Below are 18923 nucleotides of genomic sequence, written 5' to 3'. Positions count from 1 at the left end.
GACTGACAGTGATTGGCTCTTCTTTCAGTGCCAGGTGAGTTGAGCCTCAATCAGTGGGCGTGGCCTCAACTCACCTGTGAACACCAATAAATAGTTCCGGGTTTTGCCACGGCCTGAATGGTGCCATGTGACGTGAATTTTTGTGAAAATTTATTGCAACTGTCCTGAATATTCTCCAACTATGACTTCTACAAATCTGTACCTTGGTTGCAAGATATGGTTAATTTCGAAAGCCAATAATCGCTATGAGGGGATTTTGTACACAATTGATAAAGTGAACTCTACAATAGTTCTTGCAAAAGGTGAGTAGTGTAGGCTGGCTCTTCATAACCTTAAGAAAGAAAGAAGAAATTATGCTTTTGCGAAGTTGCATATATTTTTTTAATGTTACAAAGAAAGTAGCAAAACTGAAGCATGTATCTAACAAAATTCTTAGCTTTGTCAAACATTTCCTTTTAACTAGTCAAATGTTTTGGAACGGAGGGTCGATTCACTGACAGACCAACACCAGCCAGGGATGATGTCTATGATTATATTACTTTCCGGGGAAGCGATATTAAGGATATGTCCCTGTGTGAGCCTCCAAGAGCCCACCATGGCCTTCCCCCGGATCCTGCAATTGTACAGGTAAACAACAACCAAGAGCAAAGTCTGCAAAGACCCAGATAATGTGTTAAATTGTTTAAACAACTAATTTTTCAGTCATCCAGTGCTGGCTCGTCAGGGATTTACCCAGCTCTGGGACAGTTTAGCCCCCTAAGGATGTCTGCTTACAACCATCTTGCTGCCGGCTCTCTGCTTAATCCACAGTATGCTGCAGCTCTTGGGTTAGGTAAATCAGTGAGCATGAACTTATTTTGAGTAACCTGACCACAAAGTAGCACATCTATACTGCTCTGGGTTGCTTTCATGCTGCAGTGTTTGATTGTGTTCTTCATGCAGGGCCTGTGCTTCCAGGCTTGCATGTTGCAAGAGGCCCCATGGTGGAAAAGGCTGTTCAAACCCTCAGTGTGGACAGACTCGGACAGAGGAGAGGTCTGACTGCATTCCGGACGCAGGAGCAGCAGTGGGACAGGAGGAGGCCCCAGAGGACCAGTGGACTCAATTCTCAGACCAGAAGAGGACCTGGAACCACCAGTAAGCTTGTAGACATGCAGTGATAAAAGACAAAGTGTTATGTCCCGCTAACTGGAAAAAAAAGTGAGCAGCTTGAATTGTTTAATAGCCCTGAAGCATTTTACAACACTGTAGGAGGGGTTCAGGGAGTACTTCATGTCCATCTGTGCAGCTGTGAACAATTAAAAGTGAGTTTAGATGTTGGTTTTTGATTTGAAGTGAAGTCAGGCCCAGGTGTGACCGCTTCTCAGCAGGAAACTTGGCAGCAGAATTGTGAAAACAGGCCACCACCCAGAAGAAGACAAGGTACTTGTCAAACATACAAAAAAAAGTCAGAACCTGAATTTTTGGCATATACCCAACAAGTTCTAACATGTAGTGCTCTTGTAATTTTAGGAGCTCGAAGGCGTAGGAATCGTGGTAGAGGACAGCTGATCGTGGCTAATATTCCATCTCCCACCCTCAAGTTTGACACTGACTTTGATTTTGATTCCTCAAATGCTCAGTTTATTAAGGAGGAGCTCGAGAGGGAGGTACAGAATAGGATGAATGTGAAAGGTTGGTTCAGCTAGAAGAGGCCACAAATGCACCATTTTTCCATCAGCTTCTTCTTGAAGGACTGCTTTATCAGTTTAAACTTTAACAATTACCAATCCTGTCAGATGGGCAATCTCAAGTTCACAGACATTTTGGACCTTGATTTGGTCAACATGGCAGCAGTTATGATGGCACTTCCCTTGTCATTGTGTGTGTATCATGTTTTCACATTTGCATAGACATCTTCAAAGATTAGGCTCCATTTTGGCACAGGTGCTTGCAGTTTGAACAGAATTCAACTTGAATTCAACAACAGTCAAGTGAGATTTCAAAGCCATCTGCTACCAGATTTGGCACAGATGAAACAGTGAATCGGTCATTTAAGGCACAGTCGCTCTGCTTAGTGTTCCAATCTGTGTCCCTCCACTGTGGTCACAGTACATGTTTCTGTTTGCAGGTGACAATTTTGAGGTAGACAAGAAAGAAAACGAGGGATTGCACTCTGCTGCAGAGGATGACCGTTTTGGACCAAAATGCTACTATGACAAAGCAAAGTCCTTCTTTGACAATATCTCGTGTGACAGTAGCTTCAGGTAATGGTGACCTTTTCATTCTCGTAGTTCAAACTTTTTTTCTGTTATGTGGAGCTACATGTTAATTCCTGTCTTTGTAATAGTTTCAGAATATCATGGGCAGAAGAGCGGAAACGGAATCTGGAGACTTTTGGAGTGCCCGGAAGGTTCCTGAGAGGCCAAGGATTCAGAGGTGGATACACTGGGCGAAGAGGACAAGGCATTGCTCAGACTCTACCTCCTCACAGAACCAGAAGTGGACAGATGTAAAGGCACCAATAACAATTTCATCCTATAATGGTTGCTTCCCTTTTGTTATGGGATTGTTATCCATCGCAGTGATCAGCAGAAGTGGCTCTGCTGGTCCTGTATGAAATTATGTTGTTTTTTTTGTCTTTTTCTTTCCTTCCTGCGGCACTTATCTTGCCCCCATTTTGTCAAGACTTTTTTTTTTTTTAACCTCATTTTGAACAAGGTTAATAGTTACTGGAAGAGTTGTGTTTTTTCAAATGGAAATATTTAAGTTTCCACTTAAAATTGCTGTTTGGTTGTTTCATTTTGTTTGCTACTAAATGTCACTTCTGAAATGTATATTTCATGAAAACAAATTCTGACTTCGCCACTTAATGTTATTTGTACATTTATTTAGCAAGTTGTTGCATACTGTAAATGTTAACATGAACTAAACAAGTGTATTTGAATTGTGTGCATTGACTTGCTTTGACAAATTGAAGCAACAAGTGATCTTCATGTAAATAAACTGAACATTGTCGCACATTGTCATAGTCTGTGACATGCAAAAGTAAACTTTATTGACAGTGTAATTTGAACAGATTCCAATGTTAAGTTATTTAGTCTTTTAATAGGGAAAAGTCTTTTGGATCATAAATTAACATTATTGCAAGTGTGTGTGTGTGTATACACTATTCACAAAAAGGTAGGAATATTTGGCTTTCAGGTGAAATTTATGAAAAAAGTAACAAGTTCACACTACAGTCATATTGCATCATGAAAGTAGGACATTTAAGTAGAAGCATGCAATGGTTCTTTCCTTACCTTAATTTAATGACACAAAAGCCAACAACAGTGGTGGGTGTACCATAAGGAAAAAATGGCAATGTCTCAACTTGTCACGTGCCCTTGACCATCAATAACAGCTTGATAACAACTGGAGTTGAATAGCATTCTTAATTCGGTTCCACAGGGCAGCACTGCTCACAATGAAGCGGTCATCTCTGTGGGATGTGGCCAAAGGATGTCTATTTCCATACCTTTCTGTGACTCTTCAGACTACCTTTGTTGCAACCTGCTGATGATGCACTGTGACAATCTGAGCTCAGTGGCCGCTTTTGTCTGAGAACATCCTGTTTGAAGGCTCACAATGGTGGGGTACTGTTAATTAAGTGTCGCCTTGGTCTTGTGATGTTAAAATGGGAATAGTGTGATGAGGACTGTTTAAATACCAATTCTAACCGAACCAGGAAATTTATTGGCATAAACGCCTGTTGTGAATTTTGCCGTTAAGCTCCTCATTAGAGATCCGCACGTTGTGCAGAAAGTACTAAAACACTGAACTGTTGGACGCGAGCATTCAGAAGTTTAGAGAAAGTTGCATTACGTTCACCTGTAAAGGTTACAGTGCATTTTTGATTCATCCTGAAATTTCACCCGAAAGCCGAGTATCCCTAACTTTTTGTGAGTAGTGTATACACTGAAACAGCAAAGATGCAAGAAAAATACCATTGAAAAGGGTTGGATTGCTGTAATGTTCAAAATTAGTGAAAATAACAGCAACTACCTGTAAAATCATATTCTTAGTGGATTTAAATACCATAGAACTGGAATTTTATGGCCACACATTGTCAAGGAACAATCATTTCCATCTTTTAAACAGGTTTTTCCTTATGTCTGAATTCTTGCTTGTGTTGTACGTCGCTTTGGACAAAAGCATCTGCTAAATGAAATTGTAGAATTGTAGTTGACATGTATTTTAATACTTTTTTTGTCAATGATTTCACTATTTATTACTTAACAAATTGGGGAAAATTTGTAAAATAAAAACGATTTTTCATCCTTAATATTTTCACAGTTTCTTTCAAATAATTGGAAACAGTTCAATCACAAAACTGAAAATCTCTAAAATAACAAAAAAAGTACATTTTTAATCCTTAATATTTACGTTTTCTTTCAAATAATGAAAAACATACATAAAATAAATAGAATTTTTGGTTAAAAACAGTGCACTGTTGCAGTGTAAAAGAGCAAACTACTATTTATAAAAAAAAGTGAGACATTTTGATAGGGACATTATTTACAGGTTTGGCCTGTTTTTTTTTGTTTTTTGTTTTTTTTTAATCATGTAAATTAATACTTTTTTGTGATTGTAGTGATTCTTACATGTAATTGAGCAAAACAAGGACAATCTGTAAAATGATTTAAGTTTTATTTTTTTTAATAAAAATTACAGGTCTTTTTTTATAATGTAAGTTAACAAGCAACAGAAATTGAAATGTCTGGCTTACTATTTGATCTCTTGAAGTTTGAAATCTTTTAGAAAGGAGGCCTGAAGCTGTCAGGTGCATGGTGCTGTTCCAACAGACATGAACACTAGACTGTGACACTAAAAAAAATATATCCTGAGGTGCTAAAAACAACTTTTGCAACAGTTTCATCCTCAGACTGTGAGGAGGAGCAGCGTGTCTCGCCTACACAGACTGATTGGCTTTCATGAATCAAAGGAAACCCGTCTGGAAAGGGAACTGGTAGGCTACTCAGTGTCCGGACCGTACCAAACACCGAGGGAGAGGGATGCTCCCCGGTCACATAGCGCTTCGTTATCTGTGCCATTATTTACACGCAGACCATAAATGACATTTTCACCAACATGATGTGTTTAATTCCATTCAGATAAATCAAGTGTTTTCTCTATCCCCTTCCTCGGCGACAGAGGTGTGGGATCGTCAATACCCCTATACCCTGGTAATGGAGAAACTATGTAACCAAATAGAGGGGCTGCGCTCATGATAATAAATATTAGAATAAAAGAAGCGCTTTTATTTCCCATATGACAAAATGTCGGTGGCGTTTTCATCGGCTCGCCCCAGGAGTAAAGGGGAGGTGACACAGCAGACGATTCAAAAGGTAAAAAGAAGGAACAAATAAATCTTAATGCGTCGCGGCGTTTGTGTTTAAATCTTCCAGGATGGATGGGGAGTCTGTGATGCTCCTCCAGTGCAGAGAAAGTAGCCTGTGGTGAATATCAAAGAAATGGCAACTGGTATTGTAACGTTACAGTCAGCTGAAGGTGCGAACCAAACAAAGCCGAGATGCAGCCGATCGATATTCTTAACACTACCCGGATCCCTGCTTCCCTGAGATGCTGTCAGTCTGGCTGATTCCTCCACAATCGTAGTTGTCTTTATTGAAATGGGAAATAAATATCAGCTTTGGATTTTACGACTTTGTTTCCAAGAATTGTAAAGCATGTGCGGGGTTTCATTGGTTGTAGTTGCATGATCACTGGCAGACTTGTGTTTAATTGGTGGTTATGTAGTCTACACCTGCGCTCTTTAGGAAAAAAGAAAAAATATATATGGGTTACGTTGAGAATAGAACAGAAATGTAGGATGGAGGGAAAAGAGCATCGCAGGACAATCCTGAGCTCTATATGTTGCTTTTATCCTTGACTGAACCGAATTTTCTTGTTAAAAGGCACGACCCATCCTTACAACAGACTTTCAAACGATGTCCTAAATAAAGACTGAAAAGCTGCGTCTTCATTTGGTTCCATTATGTAAAAAATGTCAAAAAATAAAAAGCTGACCCAGAAAATATAAAGAAACAAAAACCCTTGTCTGGTTGAAGTTCTGAGAATCCAGGACAGCAATGAGGATAATTTACTACACTACACTGCAATGAGAGCTGAAGTTGTTTTATTGTCTCCCAAAGATGCTGGATGAAAATCATCATTTAATACAATGTATAATGGATTACCAAAGCAAAGGCAAGACGGCTGAATGCACACAGTAAGTGTTCTTTTTTTCTTATCCTGAGCAGAGCCTTGTCATGGCAAGAGTAAACCTTGACTAAATCTTTCATTTTTCTTGACAGGTATCAGCAGATCCTGCACAGAAATCTTGTTTACTTGGCCACAATAGCCGATTCAAATCAGAACATGCAATCACTACTACCTGCGGTGAGTCTTATCTGTGATTTCAGGATCATGTAACTTAACAGATTCATCCACTAAGCAGACCAGATTAAGTATTCGAAATGTCCGTAAGGTGCAACATTGAAAGAAAATGCCTGTAAACCAGAAATTAAATGTGTATATTCTGTGAAAATACCTTTAAACAATGTCAGTCAAATATGACTGCTGCTAAAATGAGTGAATTTGTGCTTTAACTTTTAGCCTCCCACTCCAAATATGTCGATGGGTCCCGGCGGGATGGGCCAGAGTGGAGGACACGCTCCAAACAACCTCAATGACAACATGGCACCAGGACTTCCCCCCACGTCAATGATGCAGAGTCAAATGAGCAATGGTAAGAGTTAATCACAAATGTGCTTTTTACAGATCCTCTCCTTTGTTCCACGTGAATATTAGTTCCACACTGCAGCTCCATTTTTTTGTTGTCTGTCCACTGTCTTGTTTGCTTCTCTGATCCTGACTTTGCTGCATGTTTGTCTGCAGATACAATGCCACAGTGTGTTTTTTTTTCTGTACTACCTGCAAGTATCTGCGGTTTTCAGACAGTCAAATTTGTTTGCAGCTAGAATGACTTTCGCTTTCCACACATCTTTAACACTCATTACTCTATCCTCATACCACCATGCGAGCTTCCTGTAGAGATGAACTGAATGTGTTACCATGATGTGGCCCCACATGGGATCGTGTACTGGCTGCTCTGACTGTGCTCGTGTGTCGTCAGGCCCCAGCCATGCTCCCATGCAGCAGCAGTCTGGTCAGGTGCAGTCGGCTATTCCCTCCACATCCCTCAGCCTGCCAGCCAGTAGCTATGGTAGCTCGGTGTCCGGCTACAGCCACGCTGCACCCTCCTCGCAGGCCACCATGATCCAGGGCCCCGGGCCTGGTTATGGCTCTTCCTCCTCTTCTTCCTCCTCGTCCTCATCCTCTTCCTCCTCCTCCTCCTCCTCCCGCAGCAACCTCAACATGCAGTCCAACCAAGGTGAGCCAGGTGGAGCCCAATTGTCAGGAGTTGGTCTATCAGATCACTTCTGCGCTAATGGAACCCACCAAAACCCTTAATCTCTATATAGATATATATACCTTGTAGAGTGCCTTATTTATATTTATCATTGAAGTATAAAGTATAATGAGTGTTTTAATGGCAAATGCCCCTTTGATCGATTTTAAATGTTTCCTTACATGCAAATCCACAAACAGTCTTTGAATTCCCTTCAGGCAAACTATCAAAACTACCAAACACATTCAGTTCATCAGAGGGGTGTCTTACCTCCTCCTGCCTTCCTTTTGCTCCAGGTTTAGTTTCTCCAAATCTCTCACCCCTGTCCCTGAGATGCAGCCCTTCTTTCCCTGGATGTCTATGTGTATCTATTGTACCTCCGTTTATGCACTCACTTCACTTGCTTTGTTTGCATTTCTACTTCAGAGCAGCATCTTGAAAGCATCTCTTTAAAGAGATTTTTCTTTAAGAGACACCTGACTACTACGAGACTCCCTTTTGGCTTTTCCCCTGATCACCATGGACCTCCTTTCCACATTTGTTGATTTGTTTAATTCTGCACATTTCTACCAGTCTCAGTTCTGAGAATGCTACGTGTGCTGTTGAGTACAGATCAAAGTTTCACCTCTTTGGAATAATGTGTGAGATTTCTCCCCCAATAATCCCACCTCCTCCCCAGTCTCCATGATGCACCAGCAATCTGCCACTCCACACTACTCCTCAGCCCAGGCTGGAGGCCCACACTATCAGGGACAGCAGTCCATGGGCATGATGGGTCAGGGGGGTCAAGGAAACAGCATGATGGCTCAGAGGCCCATGGGATCCTACCGCGCCTCCCAGCAAGGTAGGTGGTAAGGCTTCTTCCTGCTACTTTGATTTGGCGCTCGGCCCAGTGAGTTTGTTTGGGTTGTGTTTGATTGCACGATGATTGGGCATGTGTGTGCGTGTGTGTGCGTGTGTGTGTGTGGAACTGACTGATTGAACTGGCCAACAGGTTTCTAGATGTTCCCATTGTGGTGTTAGATGCCAGTCTCAAAGTTTTCAGATTATTAGAAATGCTGAATTTGCTGTGAAAGCTCTCGATAACAAGTGTTGTGGCATTATGATGCAGATAATAAAGTGACAGTAATATTAAACATCTGCGGATGTGCCTATTCCATTTGCCTCCGTGCAACTTTAAGAAGCAGACTGGAGATGTATCACCAGCGTCACATTAGGTTCCTGTCTCTGTAAATCACTTTACTTGCAATGTCAGCATGTGCCTAATAATAGCTCCCTCTGTCCTGTTGTGTCTTTTTGAAGGGTGTAGACTTGGCATGCAGTAACTTAGATATATAAAAAGGATGGAATACTAAATCCAGGGCAACAGGCCATTGTTGTAAGTCCTCATTCTCCCTGACACTGTTGTCCTTACATGACTGGGTGGGGTATTTCCAGATAGAATCATGTTATGGAATTGTTGTGTCCATAGTTAAGCTGGATGAATCACTCAGCAGCCTTTTCCTGATTGGTTATTTAGCTGTGTTAGGGCCCCTTTATCAGCTATGACTAGTTGGTCATATGTGGAAGTAGAAGAAATATTTCTGTGAGGTTGTTTTGCTCTCATTGCTGATGTTGACATCTCAGTGTTGTTCATGGTGCCGCTCATGTCTATGTGGAAACTTTCAGCTCCATTGTGGTTTGAAAAGGAGATTAGACTGGCTCTTTGTTGCATCTCCCTGAGAGGTTTTGCTCTGTGGGTTTTCTAAGTTCATCAGATAAAATTCAAGGACAAAGGGAAGAAGTGGAATCTGGAGTTTCTGCACACCATCACCAAGCAGAGATCAGATTCTCCCTCATACTGTACATGGCTTTCTGTAGTCCTCATTTTCTCCTCAAAATATTCCCCTCATGGAATTTTTCATGGGATTATCCTCTGTAATTGCGTCACTTTCGGGGGCACTTCTAAAATTTGGGATTGGCCCAGAAAATATTCCTTTATATTATTATTTTATGTAACTATGTCAACCCATAGAGAACCATTACAAATAGCTTGTACTGTACATTATTTAAACAACAATTATAAGCAACATTATAATTGCTATATTATTTCAGTGGCTATTCACTGTTATTCACAATACCTATGATTAGCTATGAACAATCTAGTGATGGCCAAATTCCCTTCACTCAGGGGCCAATTGATCCAACCAACTGTTTAACCAATCGTGGTGTCGCCTGTCTTGCAGGATCTGCACAGCAGTACATGGGACAGGACGAGTTCTACGGAGAGCAGTATGGACACACTCAGAGCTCCAGCGAGCCCATAAACCAGCAGTATTACCCTGATGGTAATCATGCACATCCATAAACTTCATACACAGCTCTCAAACACACAAACCCCCAGTACAGGTCATTCCATTTCCTTTTAGCACTATCCCACAGGCCCTGAGCCAGATTTACTGCTGAAGCTTCAGTTCCTTCTCCCAACCAGCATCTTTTTCTCCTATTGTGGGAGATGACAAATATAAAAAGACAAATTTGCAAAAGCCTGACATTAGTCTCAAATCTGTTTCCTGCCAGTGTGTCTGTGTCCATACTGTCCCCTTTGGTGTGCCGAAATTTCAGATTTCAGGAGTGCTTTAGGAATGTGTTGAGGAGAGCGCTTCCTCTGGGGTGTTTCTTTGTGCTTTGTGCATAATGATGAAGTGAAAAGCCTTGAAAAATGCAGTTTGTATAATTTTGCTGTTGTGCATCTATTATGAAAGTTTTGGCTGCAGTGTGCGAATAATAATTTCTCTTTTGTATGTCAGTGGGCTTTCCCTTAGCAGAGGAGTTTTGCATGTGTTGAATCGTGTTCTCTACAGGTCATGGGGAGTATTCCTATCAGCAGTCTTCGTATGGTGAGCAAGGCTACGACAGATCATTTGATGAGTCCTCACAGCATTACTACGAAGGAGGTAACAGTTTTTTTTATGTGTTTTTACCTGCAACCTCACACCAGAATTTGCCCAAGCGCTTCCAAACCAAACTATAGCAAGTTGTTCACACACACAATTAACAGCTGACAAGTGCGCTTGGCATGTATACCTGCAGGTAACTCTCAGTACAGTCAACAGCAGGCCCAGTATCAGCAGAGCTCTGGCCAGCAGCAGCCCTTCAGCCAACAGCAGTACTCCTCTCAACAAGGCTACAGCGGGCAGCCACAGGGATACGGTTTGAACAGCTTTTCCAACTTATTGTGCGCATGCATACACACAAAACAAAAGTACACATAAACTTAATGTAACTCCTGTGCTGCAGGTCCTGGCCAGGGAGGATCTTCCCAGTATTCTCAGTATCAGCAGGGTCAAAGCCAACAGTATGGATCCTACCGCTCTTCCCAGGGAGGTCCTGGAGCACAGACGCAGAGGCCCTACGCCTATGAACAGGTTAATAAATATTACTAATATCATGTATTTAAGCCAGAATTTAAGCTAATAGAGAGACTTGGTTTTTAAGTACTGACAAAACTATTTGCTTTCTATTTCAAGGAAAAATGTATGCTTATGTTGATCATACTGCCACACATTTATGCAATTTCAATGATGTCTAACAGATAAAACACAGCAACCTATCTAGGCTTCCTTTGGCCCAAAAGAACCAAAACTGTATTTGATGATGACCTAAAACACCGCTTCCTGTTTCCTTATCCAATTGAGCTTCAAATATCCTGAAATATGATTCATGCAGAAATGATGTGATAAACAAGGAAACTTAAAAAGCTACTGTGGTCTGTCTCAGTGCTAACAGAAGAGAAAAGAGGAAATGAACAGCACATAATATAAAATTCTTTGTGGTTTAAATCTGTTGTTTTTTTATATTTCAGGGTCAGTACGGAAATTATCAGCAATAAAGCACCGCATCGTTTTGCTGTTGGAAGACAAAGTGAAATGGGATGGTTCAACAGTTCTGTGCTGGGCTCAGCTGTGGATTAGAAGATCTGGCTGCATTAGATTTATTGTCCTTTCATTGATCATCATTCTAGCTAAAAATACAAAATCTAGTCAAACATGATGCTTCCCTCGTCTGTTTTACTTGCTACAGGGTTGAGGCTGATGGTTGAAGGCGTGAAGAGCTACTGGTCATCTAGGAAAGTCAGGGTGCTTGTAGAATCAAACATTTGAAGCTAATATTCTACATGGATTAAATAGGTTACTAAAAAGCATCAGTAGAGACATTATGTATGCCTCAGCGACCTGCAGATATCTTGCGCTGAATTTTTTTGACCCTTACTTTTACTTATATTTTCCCCACCTCCTAATTTTTGGTTTATTTTCTTTTACACCGCCTATTTTTTTTTTTTTTTTAATTATGCTATGTATTTTTTGTTTTGTTTTGTAGCACAGAGCAGGACTTTGGTTTGTGAGATGTTGTGGTTATAAAAAGCAATTTAGCCTTTAAAGAAATGTATCTTGACATTTGTTTGTCATTTGTCCAGCTCTTGCTTTAATTCCTAGTAGAAACACTGTTATATCTCATGATAAGGGATATTAATTTATGACAGTGAAAATGTTGGTCCTTGAACCTGATACGATCAGGTGGTTTGTCTGTGTTAGTCAAACTGTGATGTGTTGCTGTGTGGTCAAACATTACGTGTTTTCACTCTCTACATATGTCTTACTGAGGTAATGGACATGCTGATCAAGATTTAAAAAATGTGTATCATGGTCCATGATAATCCTACATCGTGGTAGTATTTTTGACACTATATTTTCAGTGGCATTGCTCTGCACATGAAATATCTGCAGAGTTATTACGTGTTACACTTTGATGCCATTCAGTAATGATTTTTACATGAAAAAAAAGCATTACCACTTTGTCTGCACTTTATTTTGCAGTGACAGTGTATGTATTGTCTGAGATTTTGTATTGTAGTGCCATGCAGGCTGTTTTTGACAAATGATACTCAAAAAGCCAAAGTACCACAGGAACAGAACAGTAACATGTCCTGCACCTCTACTTCAATAAGTGCAATACACTCAGTTGGTCATGTTGAGGTTGGGTCTTATGGTGAACTCACACTTTATCATTGTTTGTCTTTTCTTGACACGCAGCAGTGGTAAAGAGCCGGTTTGTTCCAAGTTACTAAATGTTATGTTGAAGGTTTCAACTGACATGCGACATTTAAAAAAATATATCTCTGACCTATGAATAGATGATGTGTTTCATCACAACATTAAGCTAACGAAACTTATATTATCCTATTCTGTATTAGATGAGTGAAATGTTAAAAATAAGAAGTGTTGCAGCAGAATAATTTTTAGTTTACATGTCATACAAGTACTTATTTTACATATTTATTTTAATTATCTATCTATCTATCTATCTATCTATCTATCTATCTATCTATCTATCTATCTATCTATCTATCTATCTATCTATCTAATTGTTAATTTATTGATTTACTTATTTAAAAGAAGTCAGACAACACCTCTAGTCATTTCACAAGTCACTGTTTCTGACAGTTCAGTCAGTAATAAGGATTATCAGTGCGGTTGTTAAGGTCCAGCTTTGCAGTATCTTGTTGTAACTCAATTTACCTCAGAGGGTTGGAAAAACACAACAGTTGCAGTCATTTTGCGGGGGTAATCAAGAATGGGAGATTCTTGGCTGTCAAACAGCTGAATAAATATGTACCACTCAACACTGACAATCACAGGTTTCTCTATATACAATGAACTGTTATCAGTGTCTCATTTTACTGTGAACTGAACATATATGGCAAGTCTTCTCCAGTTCTATGTAAAGTGTCATCACTCGTGGGTGGTACGGCTCATTTGTGAGTGTGTGTGTGTGTGTGCGCGCGTGTGCATGTGTGTGGTGCATACATGTGTGTGAGTGTGCGTTTTTGCACATATGTTAGAGAAGGAGAGAGTCAAGTTTGATGTGCATAATCAAAATATGAATGTTCTCTACTTATCTATTGTAAGACTGCATTGCCTGATCTTTTCTGCTGTCTTTTGTTACTATTTGTGATATAAAAAAATAAACTGACATTCACCTTTTCAGTGTCTGCATTTTGAGTGTTTGTCAAGAAACTGTCAGAAGTCACATGATGGCTGCAGTGTATGTATAAAGTATTCACTGCCTTTGGAAGTTTTCAGTGCTGAATCATGAGCAAGATGAGTTGACTTTTTGTAGATGAATTTACAAAAATATATATCTTTCATATCAAAAGAAACAGATTTCTACAAAGTAATGTCAGGGAATTAAAAGTATAAAGTAAGTGACTGCATGAGTATTCGCCCCCTTCAGGCCAGAATTTAGTAGATGCTCTTTTGGTTACAATTACAATGACATTCTTAATCAGCCTTCCACACCTTTTCAAGTCTATATATAAATAAAATTGAATTGAATTGAACCTATTTTACATTTAAGATTTATAATGAATTGACATTACTGATACATCAGTCTGTTTTCACTTTAACATGAAAGTTTTTATTGTGAATTCGTCTAGAAAAAAACCCTAAACTGACTGCGATTTAATGCTGAAAAGCGATTAAAGAGTAGAACGTTGAAAGGATGTGAATATTTGATAGAGGCTCTACATTATTTTCATACTCAAAAGTCCATCCATCCATTTATCTATACCCGCTTCATAGTGGGGAGCTGGACCACAGCGCAGATGGGCAGGAGGTGGGGTATCAGAGTAGTCCATCACAGGTCTAACACAAAGAGACAGACAACCAAGCACTCTCACACTGACACCTGCAAATTTAGAATCACCACTTAACCTACCATGCATGTCTTTGGACTGTGGGAAGAACCTGAAGCGTCACACAGAAAGGCCAGTGACCCAGAATCTTCTTTCTGTTAAGCAACAGTGCTAACTACTGCATCACCGTGCCATTATACTCAGTTAAAGCTATCAATAAATTAACTGGCTTGAGTGCTGCCTGTGTGAGGTCATTTCCATATTAGTTAGAGATTGTGATTGCAACTAAGGTGGTTTAGTCACTGAAGAAAGTGACATTTTTATCAAGACTGCCCAACAAAATAAATCACAAACCAAAATTATTCAGCTTTTTAGTTTGTCAGTTAAGTAGTATATTAGCTGCTAACAAAATTTGTTGAAATACTTCAAATCTTTGAAGCTTTAGCAGCAGTATCTTTTCTTTTTCTTCTCTGTCTTCCCATTAACATTCATTCCAAGCCAGAAGGTGGCAGTAGACGACCACAAAGTAGCAGCGAAGGGACACAATGTCCCTTTACGGCTCCCGTAGTTGCGATTCTTGTAGTCCGTAAACATGTGGTGGGCAGTTGTGTTATTGAACACGTCGAACAATTTTACAAGGAATCTATATCATTCGTGAATTGACATTATGATTTTACTATTTATTTACCTCTCTGTCTAGTAAGTCGGGGTGATACCATGGGAACACTGACAACCGTTAGCTAGTTTACAGTGATAACTAATAGCTACCTGATGAAGGGCATAATGCTGGCGGCGTTGTCGAGGCTTAAAACTCCTGGTTTGTCTTCCTCCGACAGGTTTTTAAGATGTTTTTTAGCAAAAGAGGTTTTACGTGTCGAGTTGAGGTTTTTCGGTGTCAGTTTGTCTCCTGTGCGGAGGCCAACGGTGGTTGGTGTCAGAAATGTGAGCACCTCCACGACTCTGTGCGACAAAAGCCGAGGAAACCCGAAGAAGAAAGAGATGTCTGAAAAGAAGCTGGTACGTGTTTGATCCAAATTTATGTTGACGTTATTGTAAATCTGATTTGGTTTACAGCAGTTTAAATATACCTTCTTAATAACATAATAGAGACCTTTCTTAAGCTTGTGCCAGATATTGCTCACGAAACACCATTAAATAACATCAGAATAAATACAGTGCCTAATAGAAAATCAGTATGGTTATATAAAAATGGTACATTACTGAAAAAATGGAAATCTTTAATAAAACTAGAATACAAAAGTAAGATGTAATATTGGCATGGATTCCGAGACAGTAAAGCAATATTTCACATGGATACTGGTCAACTCGTGCGTATGCAAACTTGTGTGTATTGAGTGAATGTAAAATCAGTGTTTTATTATTTATTTATGGTGATCAAACATGGATTTATAAACCACTGGCAGACGCTGAATTGTCGTCCCTAACCCTAACCCTAACCCTTGCATACGCACAAGTTTGCATACGCACGAGTTTGAATAGGCACGAGTTGACCAGGTACGTTTCACATGATCATGAAATATTGCCCATGAAATTGAAATATTACACTTGGTAATGAAACTGATATTGCACAAACTGAAGAAGTAAAATTGCAAATCACATTGATATTATTGTTCAGATTTGAGACTTGGGGCCCCTGATGTTCTGTTATCTCTGAAAAATTATTTTATTCAGCAGTTCAGCTGATCTTTGCTGAAGGGGTTAAGTTCTGTCTTTCTCTTTAAAACACTCGAAATGTGAATTCAAGTCAGCCCACATTATTGTGTGCTTTGGATCATATAATGCTGGAATAATTGTCTTCTGCCAAGCTATTGCAGACCAGAAGTCCTCTTGTCAGCCACTATTTTTGGTGCATCCTTTCACATTCCTGGTGCCATCTACAAATGTTACGTCCCTAACACCAGTTCTACAATTCAAGTCCTGATTATGACACATTGTCCCCAAGGGGCAATTAAAAAGGGCATACAAGCTTAAAAAGACAACCAAGTAAGATACACAATTACACACAAAAAGACAAAACAGCATTGTAATCTTAAAGTGCAGTTTGTTCCTCGCGTATGGGGCAGTAAGGTGCTCTTAAATACTATGCTAAAAGAATGTGTGTGTTAAAATGAATAGAAAGTCTACTGAGCTGATTTAAGAAGCAGGACAGCCCTAGGGACAAAGGAGGACTTTCTCCTCTGTGTCCTGCAGCATTATTGATAACAATAATGTCTTCTTGTTGTTGGATATTTTTGCTATGCCATCTTGTAAAATATTACACATAGTTTATTAAATATTGCGAGTGCAGAACTGTTTTTCTTTCTACTGAAGTATTTATTAGCAGTAACTGTATCTTATTATACCAGTTGTCAAAAAATGTTTCACCAGGAACAAAATTACAAGTTTTGTGAAATTTCTAAAATGCATTCGAGCGTTGTTTCATGATGTTATAACTTTCTTCTTAGAGAACACTTTCGTCCAACCAATAGCAAAACATTAACAATCTGCATATCATTTTTGTGTAATCCACCCTAATATTGTGCTGTTGACCACACGTGTGATTATTTCTTGATGTGTCCCGCAGACCCGTCACTTTGTAGACCATCGACGGGTGAAGCTGGTGGCTGGTTCGGGTGGAAATGGGGCCTCCAGCTTTCACAGTGAGCCTCGAAAAGAATGGGGCGGACCCGATGGAGGGAATGGAGGCGATGGAGGAAGCATCATTATCAAGGGTAAGTTGGGCATCTGTGTGGTTACACAAATGTGCACTGACACTAGTCTGTTTGCCATCAATATTCCACAATATCTTTACACAAGATATGTTCATTATGATAAAGCTCATTGGCTTAAATGTAATTAGATTTTGTGGAGTATAATGAACAATTAGACGTTCCTTGCATTAGGAATTAGTTTTGTCAACACAGTCACTAATAGAGCTTGCATTATTCCTTATCAGGCCAGAACGTGCTTCATTTCCATTCTCTGTTTGCTTTCAGCTGACCGCTTTGTCAAGTCATTGGCACAAGTGGTTCCTGTTTACAAGGGAGAAGATGGACAATCAGGAGGAAGCAAGAACTGTTACGGCCGGAACGGCAGCCCAAAATACATTTGTGTGAGTCCATGCATTTGATCAATATTGTAATGTAATCTATGGACACTTCAATGATATTTCCAGCCTGACAGAACCTTTCCTGTGATGTTCTTCCATTGATAAAGGTGCCATTAGGAACTGTGGTAAAGGAGCAGGGCAAAATGGTAGTGGACCTTGCCACGCATGGACAGGAGTACTTGGCTGTGTTTGGAGGAGCTGGAGGGAAGGGGAATCGATTCTTTCTGTCAAATGAGAACCGCGCTCCAATGACAGCAACACCAGGAACGCCAGGCCAGGAGCGGGTCCTTCAGCTAGAGCTACGCACCATGGCCCATGCTGGACTGGTGAGGAGGAACACTCCATTTATGAATAGCAAATGGCTTGTCAACCTTGTAAATGTATTGGATTGTTGGTTTTTTTTTGTTTTTTTTTGTCCTATCAGGTTGGCTTTCCAAATGCTGGGAAGTCCTCATTGTTGAGAGCCATCTCCAATGCCAAGCCTGCTGTGGCTGCTTACCCTTTTACCACGCTCAACCCACATGTAGGAATTGTCAAGTACCGGGATCACGAGCAAGTTGCAGGTTGGTTTTAAGCAAAACGTGCATATTTTATAGCATTCTTCTTATTTCCTCATTTTCAACAATATATAAAGGATTTTGTAGGATCTCACTCTTGATAATTTTCCTCAATTTCTGGGATATTCATTCACATTTCCTCTGTACAGTTGCTGACATCCCAGGTATCATCCGAGGGGCCCATTTAAATCGAGGCTTGGGCATCTCCTTCTTGCGTCACATAGAGCGTTGTCGTTTCCTTCTCTTTGTTCTGGACCTTTCGGCACCAGAGCCCTGGACGCATCTCCAACACTTGCGTTATGAACTGGACCAGTATGAGCCTGGTCTATCCCAGCGGCCTCAGGCTATCATAGCCAACAAAATGGACTTACCTGAGGCTCTGGAGAAGTTAGAAATTCTAAAGAGCCACGTCACCCAGAGGATCATCCCGGTGTCAGCTCTGACAGGACAAAACACAGAGGAGCTCATTCTCCACCTCAGGGAGTTGTACGACGGCTACCTCCAAAGAGACGGGAGTGGGGAAAGCAAACCCACCAGGTGGTAGGAAAAGCTATCGCAGATATGTCGGTGGTATATATTTATACTGGACGATACAGAATGTATTTCAATTGCTTAATAAATATATGAACAAAACAGAACATTTTTGTTATTAATGAATGATATTTCGCTTAATGCTGTGGGATATTTTTGGGATTTCTTGACACTTTTATTGCTACTTACAGCACCTTTATGTTACACCATTTGTACCAGAGATACACTTTTGAATTTTAGTTTTAACAAAAAAACAGTTTAAGGTCACCCTGTTCAGTCTGCAGAAGTTCATTTTTGCACGTAAAGATGCCAAGTTAATTCCTTTCACCACAAAAACACAGATGAGGAGCGGTGACGGAGCATGTGAGCACAAGATGCACAACAACCAAAAATGTTTGGAAGAATAAATACGATTCCTGAATTCACCAGCAGAGGGCATGTGTTGCACAGAGTTTGTGCAGAACAATACATGTTTAATTGAACCTTTGTGGTAGTTAAGTAACTAGTTCGGTAAGTGCAGAGCCCAAATAAAAACATCAGAGGGCATCTTGAGATGTTCGTTGTCTGTATTTCTGCTCAGGCAGCATATTGTACTTACTGGATAAAGTGTAGCAAGTAGAA

General features: G+C 40.1%; 3 protein-coding genes across 5 annotated transcripts; all 3 read left to right on the top strand.

The window, feature by feature from the left end:
• Positions 1–4202, top strand: lsm14b (LSM family member 14B). Of its 2 annotated transcripts, XM_051948958.1 has the most exons (6): positions 1–627; positions 703–832; positions 943–1137; positions 1336–1422; positions 1513–2246; positions 2330–4202. In XM_051948958.1, the coding sequence occupies exons 1-5, from the start codon at positions 565–567 to the stop codon at positions 1686–1688; spliced, it is 651 nt and encodes a 216-aa protein (XP_051804918.1). In that variant the 5' UTR covers positions 1–564; the 3' UTR covers positions 1689–2246; positions 2330–4202. The 2 variants fall into 2 exon arrangements, with proteins under 2 accessions (XP_051804918.1, XP_051804917.1); XM_051948957.1 differs by lacking the exon at positions 1336–1422 and having other exon boundaries at positions 2111–2246.
• Positions 4203–5121: 919 nt separating this feature from the next.
• On the top strand, positions 5122–13455 carry LOC110957402 (SS18L1 subunit of BAF chromatin remodeling complex). 2 transcript variants are annotated; one of them, XM_022203394.2, is made up of 11 exons: positions 5122–5366; positions 6174–6250; positions 6336–6420; positions 6637–6769; positions 7157–7414; positions 8112–8276; positions 9658–9759; positions 10276–10368; positions 10505–10624; positions 10712–10839; positions 11277–13455. In XM_022203394.2, the coding sequence occupies exons 1-11, from the start codon at positions 5298–5300 to the stop codon at positions 11301–11303; spliced, it is 1257 nt and encodes a 418-aa protein (XP_022059086.1). In that variant the 5' UTR covers positions 5122–5297; the 3' UTR covers positions 11304–13455. The 2 variants fall into 2 exon arrangements, with proteins under 2 accessions (XP_022059086.1, XP_022059087.1); XM_022203395.2 differs by lacking the exon at positions 9658–9759 and having other exon boundaries at positions 5146–5366.
• A 1203-nt stretch (positions 13456–14658) lies between these two features.
• On the top strand, positions 14659–18409 carry mtg2 (mitochondrial ribosome-associated GTPase 2). The gene is made up of 6 exons (XM_022203393.2): positions 14659–15122; positions 16690–16837; positions 17102–17217; positions 17322–17540; positions 17639–17777; positions 17921–18409. The coding sequence occupies exons 1-6, from the start codon at positions 14877–14879 to the stop codon at positions 18313–18315; spliced, it is 1263 nt and encodes a 420-aa protein (XP_022059085.2). The 5' UTR covers positions 14659–14876; the 3' UTR covers positions 18316–18409.
• The last annotated feature ends 514 nt before the right edge of the window (positions 18410–18923 follow it).

This window comes from Acanthochromis polyacanthus, chromosome 6, assembly GCF_021347895.1.
Source record: "Acanthochromis polyacanthus isolate Apoly-LR-REF ecotype Palm Island chromosome 6, KAUST_Apoly_ChrSc, whole genome shotgun sequence".
NCBI lineage: Eukaryota > Metazoa > Chordata > Actinopteri > Pomacentridae > Acanthochromis > Acanthochromis polyacanthus.
Note: the sequence above shows the minus strand (reverse complement) of the source record. Positions and strands in the feature narration are given on the sequence as shown.

What these genes read in the sequence shown, in the direction of transcription:
- lsm14b (XM_051948957.1), top strand. Translation starts at nt 565, where the DNA reads ATGTCCCTGTGTGAGCCTCCAAGAGCCCACCATGGCCTTCCCCCGGAT. An exon ending in CGGATCCTGCAATTGTACAG is followed by an intron (nt 628 to 702) that starts GTAAACAACAAC and finishes CTAATTTTTCAG; the next exon opens with TCATCCAGTGCTGGCTCGTC. An exon ending in TGCTGCAGCTCTTGGGTTAG is followed by an intron (nt 833 to 942) that starts GTAAATCAGTGA and finishes TTCTTCATGCAG; the next exon opens with GGCCTGTGCTTCCAGGCTTG.
- LOC110957402 (XM_022203394.2), top strand. Translation starts at nt 5,298, where the DNA reads ATGTCGGTGGCGTTTTCATCGGCTCGCCCCAGGAGTAAAGGGGAGGTG. An exon ending in CAACATGCAGTCCAACCAAG is followed by an intron (nt 7,415 to 8,111) that starts GTGAGCCAGGTG and finishes CCTCCTCCCCAG; the next exon opens with TCTCCATGATGCACCAGCAA. An exon ending in ACAGCATTACTACGAAGGAG is followed by an intron (nt 10,369 to 10,504) that starts GTAACAGTTTTT and finishes GTATACCTGCAG; the next exon opens with GTAACTCTCAGTACAGTCAA.
- mtg2 (XM_022203393.2), top strand. Translation starts at nt 14,877, where the DNA reads ATGAAGGGCATAATGCTGGCGGCGTTGTCGAGGCTTAAAACTCCTGGT. An exon ending in AGGAAGCATCATTATCAAGG is followed by an intron (nt 16,838 to 17,101) that starts GTAAGTTGGGCA and finishes GTTTGCTTTCAG; the next exon opens with CTGACCGCTTTGTCAAGTCA. An exon ending in GCAGCCCAAAATACATTTGT is followed by an intron (nt 17,218 to 17,321) that starts GTGAGTCCATGC and finishes CCATTGATAAAG; the next exon opens with GTGCCATTAGGAACTGTGGT.